This window comes from Sander lucioperca, chromosome 3 (assembly GCF_008315115.2).
Source record: "Sander lucioperca isolate FBNREF2018 chromosome 3, SLUC_FBN_1.2, whole genome shotgun sequence".
Lineage (NCBI taxonomy): Eukaryota > Metazoa > Chordata > Actinopteri > Perciformes > Percidae > Sander > Sander lucioperca.
Window position 1 is genome coordinate 19,967,114 of NC_050175.1, and position 10,283 is coordinate 19,977,396.

Sequence of the window (10,283 nt, forward strand, 5' to 3'; positions counted from 1 at the left end):
AAAATAAGATCACTTCTATCTAGTGCCTATGAATGGCTTATGTTGCCATTATTGGATTAATTTCCTCCACTGTTTAAGTACAAACACGTACAACGCATGCGTATTAGGAGAGTGCTGTACCCAGAATTAGACTTCTCAGGTACGGCTTCTGTGCTGCCATAGCAAGCCCCCACCACCAACCAATATTAATGTGTGGGTTTATGATAGAGATGGTAAAGACCAATGTTATGGGTCACAATTTTGAATCAAAGAGAGGCAGACCGTCTCCTCTGTAGCGCACCTCCTGTGAAAAGGTGTTGCCTGACAGGCTAAACCCAGGGTGTACTCCCCCCCCTGTGACGTGGGGTTCTGAAGTTCTGTATCGGTGGCGGAAGATGGCTGACAGCGGACCCGTGGCAGCGAAAAGATGCGACGCTGGCTCACTGTCCTCTGTGAGTATGGAGACCATATCGGCCCTGACGGAGCTGGAGGATCTGGAGAGAGTTTACCAGCAGCTCTGCGCGGAGGAGGTTTGTATAAACGACCGTTTGTTTGACGTGTACACTCACTGTCGTCATCCATCACGTAAACTTCCGGGATGCTGCAGACTCAAAACACAAACTCCACTTTGGAATTTCTTTGGCTTAATGGAAATTAAACAGTTAAGCTAATGACTTGTACTTGCAGGGCAGGCTAGAGCTACTAATGTTTTCTGGAAAAGGCGGAAGACAGGGGTAACGTTAGCAGCTGAGTTAGCAGGGTACGCAACACTGCCTACACACCTAGTCTACTATGGACAGTTCAATACCATGAAGTGTTGGATTTTGACCGCAGAATTGGTTCTGGTTGTTGGGATTTTGGCTCTCTGTGACTTAGAGTGCTAGCCATACATATGTGACCGCTGGTTGGTAGTGAATAGGTCAACCAGTTTGTCCTACCAGCTGAATCTGACTGAGATTTGTTATCACCATTGTAAGACCATCCTAAATATATACCCTGCTGCCACCAACAATGTATCTCATGTGTATATAAATTGTCATAATAATTAAATGTTGTGCCAGAAAAAATATAACGAAACATACACCCCACTACGACCATGAAATATCTACACTGACTGATATGAGTGCCGTGCCCCCTCTCTACAGCCCAGCCCAGAGCTTTACAGCTGGCCTTTCAGCTCTTAGTGCATCAATTATGAATATCTGTTTAGAGACTTTTAAAAGATATGACTTACTGATTGACAAGTATATCTGAGGAGATCATCTTAGGATCACAAGCACAATCATGCAATCAAATGAAGAAATGTGACGGTGGCTTCAAAGAAAATGAATTCATGGGCCATTTGTGCACAGTAGACTGTAGGTAATGCCGTGTCCATCAGATATATCAGCACATCAACAAAAGTAAGGAATAAATTATTGCTCAGAAATCCTAAAAAAGCTTACTAGATAGAGCAAAATAACATATACACTAAGGCCCCAAAAGCCTAAATTTACAAAGATGTGGAGTCCTATAATGGCCCTGTTAATGCAACAAGGTTATTCAACTCACCCTATATCTCTTAAACTACTTACATGCCATATTTCTAATAATTGCCATCTATCAGACATCTACATGCCTAGATAATTACTCAATATATGTGGTTTCTTAAAAACAATGTAGGTTTTGATGGAAAAATATGAAGGCAGTTGGACACTGAATAAAGAAAAACAGACGTGTTAAAGTTGTAGAGCGCTACACAGTATATGTATAGGATGCTGATATCAAAACCTTAATATTCTTGTTGCTCATTACATGTTTTCTTTTCTCCTCATACAGAAAGAAGTGGATTCTGAGCTGGAAAGACTGGTGGGGCAGGAGGGGACCATTCACACAAAGATGCTGGCGCTGCAGAGGATGGGGTACAGTTTGTACAGATCAGTGTAGTTTCAGAAAGCACCTGATGATCATCATTTATTTGAGATCCAACCAACACAGTTTGTGTTCAACAAGAATATGTTCTCTGTTGTACGAAATGCTGTCTCTGTGCTCTATAGGCCCAACCTACAGTTGATTGAAGGAGACGCCAGTCAGCTGTCAGGCATGATCACATTTACCTGCAGTCTGGCTGAAAATGTCAGCCGCAAAGTCAGACAGCTAGACCTGGCAAAGGTAATACACAATGACAAAAACGTATAATTTTCAGCAGTGTATAAGAGGTTTTATTCAACTTGTTTTATAGGTTGTATTAATTACAAGAATGTTGTACTGGATCGCACACACTGATCTTTTAGTGTGTATCTTGTTTTATTTTTCTAGACACGGCTGTATAATGTCATCCAGCGTGCCGACGATATCCTCGATCTAAAGTTCTGCACAGACGGCGTGCAGACAGCTCTACGTAATGAAGATTATGAGCAGGCTGCTGCTCACATCCATCGATACCTCTCTCTGGACCAGTCGGTTATTGAGCTGAGCAGGCAGGGAGAAGAAAGTACGAGGCTTCTAGTTCTCTGCCATAGTGCATCGCTCAGTATTCAGTCTTACACTGCAGTGAAGAAGTACTGTAATCTTATTTGAGTTTTTGCACCATTTTGACAACGATTTTGTCAGATCATCATAGGATTGTAGTGTTTCATGAAAAAAACATTTCTTACTGAACTGTAAGTAGCATTATAAATCAGCTGTGAAATAGATACAATATATGTCTAGGCTTGCACTATAACTCTGCCAATGCATGATGTCTCCACAGGCAGTGCTGTGGATGCCAGTCTGTTGATGCTGCAGGAGGCAGAGCAGAAACTTAAGGTCATCGTTGCTGAAAAGCTGGATGAAGCTGTTGCAGCAGTCGACCTCGCACAAGTGGAAAGGTTTTTCAAGATCTTCCCTCTGTTGGGCCTCCACCAGCAGGGCCTCGTCCGTTTTGGCCAATATCTCTGCAGTCAGGTAAGTTTTGTTTTTAATGCTGTTTGTGTTTGTGCTTTTTTGTGTCCGAGTGGTCGGCCAACGCGTTACAACGTCATCATCATCATTAGCTAACTTTATTTGTAGAGCACTTTAAAACAACCACAGTGGACCAAAGTGCTGTACAGAAGAATACATAAAATACACAACTCACAAGGCATAAAATACAATATGAAGAAGAAGAGGTGGGTTTTAAGAAGAGATTTAAATACAGACAGTGCAGAGGTAGATCATTCCACAATTTAGGAGCCGCACTCCATACAACAGCGATGACACAATCGATTTGAGCTTACGCTTAGTTTTGGGGGCACTCAGGAGCAGTTGATCAGCTGACCTGAGAGAACGGGTGTATAAGGGTGCAGCAGTTCAGAGATTTTGGGTGGGGCAAGACCATTGAGGGATTTAAAAGCAAATCAAATAATTTTAAAGTGGATCCTAAAATGTAGTGTGTGTGTGTGTGTGTGTGTGTGTGTGTGTGTGTGTGTGTGTGTGTGTGTGTGTGTGTGTGTGTGTGTGTGTGTGTGTGTGTGTGTGTGTGTGTGTGTGTGTGTGTGTGTCGCTCTCTCACACACTGTTCCACAAACTACTTTGCGTAGTTTTTGTATTTGATGCGATATATCACGCGAGAATCGCATATCACACAAAAATCCATCTTGTGAGGCCACAATGCGTTTGTGTCTGAACAGCAGCGAACCGGACCAATCAGCGTCAGGTGAGGAGCTGGCCGAGGTTTAGGTGTTTGTACGTGCCTGCCCTTTTCCAAACAGTTTCTAATGACTTATCAGATGGTTCTGTGTTAACAAACCATCTGGCACACCAGGTTAGTGTTTGGGGCTGTTGTAATGTGTTTGCCCTGGTCGGCCACCTTACTGAGTAGTTCCCAAAACGTTAATTAACTTTGGTGGAAAGATGGGACATGGCCCAATGAAGAGTTGGTACGTTTATAGTGCTGATCCTGGCATTGCTTTTTGTTATATATTTTTTTTTGCTGCACTTGAATTAAATAATATTGTCACATATATTCCTTGGATCACAATGTATATTTTGATGAAGATCAGATGAAGATTCTGGATCCAGATGCAGCTTTGAAATTTCTAAACATTTTTCCATTGAAATAACAGACTTGTGCAGCCTTGGTTGAGGTACTTAACTTTCTAAGGGCTTTCTATTATTCACTCTGGTAAAATATTTCCATTATTTATTGGTTGTTGCTTGTAAATTCTATGAAACTAATACCTTCCTGATCCTGATGGTGCACTCGTTCTATTTGGTTTAAGAGTTTCAGCTAAATACTTAAATTAGTAGAATGTTCAAGTACATGTGGATAATGGCCTGCTCCTTGGAAAAAAAGAGAATTAATCTGATGTCATATGATTGTCAGAAACAGTCATCGGTTGATCATATGAGATCGTAAATATAGATCTCTTAAGTCATCTTTGTTTTTCGCACAGAAATAGTCGCAGATACTGTATGCTATGTCTCATTTTTTCTGTCTTTTTAACACACTCATATTCTCACAGCTTTCCTCCAAAGCTGAGGAGAACCTGCTCTTAGCTTCTGGTGGAGATCTGGGCGAGAAGAGAGCACCGTTGGTATTTGCAGACACTCTGACGCTGCTGCTGGAAGGTGAGAAAACATGCCTGATGCTCTCCATCTGGGTACATTGGCCTTTGTTTGCACGAGATGGACTCCTCTAACACGTTGGCGTGTGTTTACAGGTATTGCTCGCGTCGTTGAGACTCATCAGCCCATAGTAGAGACGTATTACGGTCCAGGGCATCTGTACACACTCATCACTCACCTGCAGCAGGAATGTGACCGACAGGCCCAGAAAATAGTCGACAAGTTTATACAGCAGAGAGGATACCACAACAAGGTGTGCATGACTTCTGAACTGCATGACATGAGTGTTTTTAATGGATATCTGTGAACTTGTATCCCTCCTGTAGTTTCAGGTCGCCCAGAGCAGCATGATGAAGAGCGTGCCGGGAGAGGGGATCGAGCCCCGGTTTGTCTCAGCAATATCCTGTTCTCCTCTATTATTGTCTCTATGGTGTTTTTGTTTACACGTCTGTCTAACATGAACAGGGAGCTGGACCCTGTACTGACTGAAGTAACCCTGATGAACGCAAGGGCGGAGCTCTACCTGCGCTTCTTACGCCGTCGCATGCTGGCCGACTTTGAAGTTGGGGATGCTCAGAGCGTCACACAGGGTAGTTTTACAGTAACGTGGTGATGCATGCACAAATGCCTTTTTGACATGTGGACCTAAAAAGCTTTCTATCCATCTAAAATCTCCAATACTAATTTGTTTGTACATTTTTGGGAAAACCCAGAGCATCAGCAGAACACGGAGAAGCTACTGAAACACTGCTTGCTGAGCAGGACGATGCAGGAGCTGATTGGTTACTATATTCCAATGGAAGAGTACTACATGAGAGAGTCTGTCAACAAGGTACATGACTCCATTTTATATCGTATTTGTATATTTGACAAAATAATCTTAAAGGGGCATCTGTTGCCCACTCCTCATCTCTGCTTGAGGCTACATTAGCCGCTACTACCATAACACACCTGAATCTCTGCAGGCAGTTAGAGTTTCATTGTGGGTAATGCAAGCACCAGATTTTGACGAGGAAGAATAATGTGTGGAAATAAAAAATGTGTCTTCTGGTTCTGCTGTATTGATTATGATTCTTCTTAAAATTTTGAAGCTCATTTTTTTATTATTTTAACTACTCTCGAAATAACCATGTGGCCCTTTTTAAAAAGAACATATTTTAAAATAAACATGCCATGAAATTGTTATCACTGCAATAGAGATAATTCAAGTGTTGAACATTTAAGGGAAAACAGTGTATTTCACACATAATGTAATATTTACTCATTAGAGCATATTCAATTCAGTTTAAATAGAATACATTTTCCTCCTCAGGCTGTTGCTATGGATACATATGAAAAGGGTCAGCTGACCTCCAGCATGGTGGACGACTGTTTCTACATTGTGAAGAAGTGCATCAGTAGAGCTTTATCCAGCTCCAGCATCGACTGCCTCTGTGCCATGATCAACCACGCTAACTCTGTGCTGGAGTCTGACTTCAGGTGCTCACTCGTTCACTTTACAGTTGACATATTTAAAGTGCCCATATTATGAAAAGATCACTTTTTCTGGGATTTGGGGTGTTATGTTGTGTCTCTGGTGTTTCCACACACATACAAACTTTGAAAAAAATCCATCCATGCTGTTTAGAGTGAGATACAGTTTCTGAATGTGTCCTGCCTTCAGTCTCTGGGTGAGCTGGTCAAAATCGGCACAGCTTGTGACGTCACAAGCTGAAACAAGCAGGCTAACCGCAACCATTAGCCGTAGCGTTAGCATGCTAATGCTAGCATGCTACCTCGTTCTCAATAGCAAAGCACTGCTACAACACACACAAGTTCACCATAATCTACAAAAGAACTACTTACATGTGCGCCCTCATTTAGAAGTCTCCCAGCTAATCCTGCCTTGTAACTGACTGAAGTTGTAGAAACAGCCTTTCTTTTACTTTCTTTTAGCTATGGAGCTAGCTAGCTGACATGATCTACATCTGAGCTACTGCGCATGTGCAAGTGCAATCAAAGATAGTACAGAAGAAGAAAAGAGGTCTCACTCTGTAGCTAAAACAGAGACCAGGTGAAAAGAGGATCTGCAGCAGTGAGAGAGAGCGGTGCAGTACAACACAAATATGGTGTTTTTTGAAAATTAAACCATGTAAACCTATTCTGGTACAACCTTAAAATACAATTATGAACCTGAAAATGAGCATAATATGGCTGCTTATATATCTTTCTTTTTTTTTTTTTTTTTTTTACACTTCTTTAGTTCTCATGCATGTATGTTTCTCTTCCTTCCCCGTCTCTCTCCACCTGGCAGGGAGGTGTTGTATAATAAGCTGCGGCAGGGCTTCCCGGCTACGACGCTTCAGGACATCCAGCGTGGCGTCAGCAGTGCTGTCAGTCTGATGCAGAGCAGCTTACAGCAGGGGAAGTTCAACACGATGGGCATCGAGAGCGCTGAACATGCCAAGGCTGCATTTCTGGTAAGACGAATAGACAAACGCACACACACATACACATATCCCCACCTCGCTCTCAGGCAGTATCTTAGAAATTGTTAACCAGACTATGATATAAAAAAACAGCAGCAGTAACTAAATTCAGGGATCAGATGCATGAATAACCCTCCTCCTAATTTAAGTGATGTAAGTAGTGCTTTCATTTTTAAAATGGCTCTTAGCTGAAGGAAGCACGACTTCAAAAACCTTTTTAACCAATTTGTCAAAAGGTAAATTAGAATCAAGAAACGCTTAAAAGGTTCAAGGCTACCAGTTAGACCATAAAAGTAAAAATAATTCTGCAGACTATATTTTCAGAGAAAGAATCGAAGAATAGCCCTGAATCCTACTGAACCATTGTTTTTTTTCTGTCTTTCTTTCCATCTCAGGTGACTCTGAATAACGTTGAGGTGTGTAGTGAGAATATCACGACTTTAAAGAGAAACCTTGAGGTAAGTTTCACACCTGTGCTAGCACTCTGCATCTCTTCTATTCATCTTGTCACTTAGAGTTGACCTCATTGTTTGGCGATGTTCCTCTTCTTCTTTTTTGCCTCTCAGAATGACTGCTCCAAGTTGTTTAATCAGGGCGCCGGCTCTGGAGAACAAGCCAAGATTGAAAGCTGTTTGTCCGACCTCGTCAACACATCTGCCAAGTTCAAGGATCTCTTACAGGTTGGAGAGACACACACACACACACACACACACACACACACACATTGATCAGTGCTTTTCAGCTGAGAGTTGTGTATGTACTTATTAACAGTAGGTGCTACACAACAGGGAACAATTCTATCTGTGTGTTTTCATAGGGTTAGAGTGACAGATTTACTTTATGTAAATAAACATACATTTTGTGGAGATAGCTATTCAAATGAATGGTGTCATTTTAATGAGGAACAATGAAAACCTCCCTGCCACTGAGTGGTACAAGTTTCATACTTTGATATGAATATATTTCACAGGAGGGCCTGACTGAGTTAAACACAACAGCCATAAAGCCTCAGGTCAAACCCTGGATCAGCAGCTTCCTGTCCATCTCACACAACATAGAAGAGGTAACGGTTTCAGAATAGTGAACAAAAATAAACCAGAGTCCATAAAACATGTCGCTGTAACAGCTGGTGTTCCTCCCAGGAGGAGTTTAATGATTATGAAGCTAATGATCCCTGGGTGCAGCAGCTCATCGTTAACTTGGAGCAGCTCATGGCGGAGTTCAAGGTAACATTTCAGCTATGACTCCCAAAACAAAATATATATCTATCCTTTCTTCTTATTTATTTTTTAACGCCTCTGTGTCCCCTCACCAGACGGCCCAGTCTCCTGTCATCTACGACATACTGACCAGCCTGATGACCAGCTTGATATCCATTGAAATGGAGAAGACCGTCCTCAAATGTTCATTCAGCAGGGTGAGGAGCTGACCTCGGCCACAAGGTGGCGCAGAGCACCCTCTGCATCATATTGCATCACATCACTAACACATGTGATGAAAGGCCTCAGGCAATGATTTATTAATGAGTCCAGAAAGGCCTGCAGGAGAGGCTGCTCCCGTTTGCCACAAGAGCATCTTTCTGTTTTGAGCCAGAGCATTTTCAGGAAACCTCTAAATAACAGTTTATACTTTGTACAACATAAAGTCCATCCACTGTTTCTGTTGTAGCTCGGAGGGCTCCAGTTCGATAAAGAGCTTCGGTCTCTTGTGGCGTACCTCACCACCGTGACCACCTGGACCATCAGGGATAAGTTTGCGCGTCTCACACAAATGGCCACAATCCTCAACCTGGAGCGGGTAATTTAGATAATTTTACACACATAATTATTTTATGTTTATGGAAGTTTACGTCAGTGGTAGAATGTAACTAAGTACATTTACTCCAGTACAGTTTTGAGATACTTGAGTATTTCCATTTTATGCTACTTTATACTTCTACTTCACTACAGTTCAATTGGAAATATTGTATTTTTTACTCCACCACATTTATCTGACAGCTTTAGTTACTAGTTATAAAATATGATGCATTGTCATAAAATGACTACTGAGAAGATATAAAGCAGTTAAATTAGCTCCACCTCACCAACTACAAAACGGAGCATCCAGGCGGCCTTGGGGTCTGTAGATGCAGGAGAGTGTCTTGAGACTAAGTCAGGCCGGGACTTTTGTTGCAAAACTGCCCCCCCAAAAAAAATTATTCTACAGTGAAATGCTAATTATGCATTCATTTATCAATTAAAAAAGAATCCAGTAATATAATATATAACAGGGGCAATGTTCTGCATTATGAATACTGTTACTTTTGAAATACATTTTGCTCATGATACTTGTAATTTTCACAGTATAGTATTGCTACTTACTGTAGGTTGACTTACTTAGGTAAAGGATACGGTTACTTCCTCCTGGTTTACTCACATGTACCTATTTGTACTGCAGGTAACTGAGATCTTGGATTACTGGGGCCCAAACTCAGGCCCCCTGACATGGCGGCTGACCCCAGCGGAGGTGCGTCAGGTTCTAGCGCTGCGTGTTGACTTCAGAAGTGAAGATATCAAGAGGCTGCGACTGTAAATGATGAAGCACTCCACTGGTTAACAGTGATTGCCTTGCAGTACCCACCTTGTGATGCTTTTTTTCACTAAAGAGCTCTGCACAATCCAGGTTTAATCCATGTTTATGTAAATGGATGTGGGGCAGGGCACAAGGCAAAATGGCTGGGGATTTCTTTTCTGAAACAAAAATGCTTATCCTGGAGATTTCAGTCGGGTTTTCGGACTCTGCCTTCTGCTCCACGCCCGGCTCATGTCAGTCTGTATCAGAGTTACAGCTCAGCTGTTAGGGCCATGGTTTGGGGTTAACATGACAGAGATGGTGAACTATTTTATATGAATGAGCTGTAAAATGTGAGAGTATTCTCCTAAATGTGTGATTAGAAAGTGTAATTGTTCGGGGAGTTCCAACCTTTTAACCTGTAGCTGGCGCTGAGAAACGAGGACACACTGGGACTGAGGAGTGGAGCTCTGCGGCTGTCAGTGAAATGTCAGTAATGAACATCATACCCATTAAACTGAAAGCAGGTCAGACAGCTGATCCAGCCTAGTCATTCAATATATGAATAGCTCCTTGTCTGTGATGATGGAACACGTTTAACCTAATAAATTGAGAGCCGCTCTGCAATGCCTCTGATCCCTGCCATCCGCCATATTTCATGAAGTGCTGCCCTATTGCCATGCAAGACCTGTTCCCAATCTTTTATACATATTTCTGACA

The 10,283-nt window shown here is 42.0% G+C and overlaps 1 protein-coding gene across 1 annotated transcript; it reads left to right on the forward strand.

Moving 5' to 3' along the window:
* Nucleotides 1–171: 171 nt before the first annotated feature.
* cog4 (component of oligomeric golgi complex 4) lies at nucleotides 172–10,199 on the forward strand. The gene is made up of 19 exons (XM_031314327.2): nucleotides 172–509; nucleotides 1,798–1,880; nucleotides 2,016–2,130; nucleotides 2,278–2,452; nucleotides 2,711–2,904; nucleotides 4,443–4,548; nucleotides 4,641–4,798; nucleotides 4,872–4,930; nucleotides 5,011–5,135; nucleotides 5,259–5,377; nucleotides 5,858–6,024; nucleotides 6,839–7,004; nucleotides 7,409–7,471; nucleotides 7,580–7,693; nucleotides 7,984–8,076; nucleotides 8,156–8,239; nucleotides 8,329–8,430; nucleotides 8,682–8,810; nucleotides 9,450–10,199. Exons 1-19 carry the CDS (start codon nucleotides 375–377, stop codon nucleotides 9,582–9,584), a joined length of 2,322 nt encoding a protein of 773 aa, XP_031170187.1. The 5' UTR covers nucleotides 172–374; the 3' UTR covers nucleotides 9,585–10,199.
* Nucleotides 10,200–10,283: the final 84 nt, after the last annotated feature.

What these genes read in the sequence shown, in the direction of transcription:
- cog4 (XM_031314327.2), top strand. Translation starts at nt 375, where the DNA reads ATGGCTGACAGCGGACCCGTGGCAGCGAAAAGATGCGACGCTGGCTCA. An exon ending in CTTTAAAGAGAAACCTTGAG is followed by an intron (nt 7,472 to 7,579) that starts GTAAGTTTCACA and finishes TTTGCCTCTCAG; the next exon opens with AATGACTGCTCCAAGTTGTT. An exon ending in TCAAATGTTCATTCAGCAGG is followed by an intron (nt 8,431 to 8,681) that starts GTGAGGAGCTGA and finishes TTTCTGTTGTAG; the next exon opens with CTCGGAGGGCTCCAGTTCGA.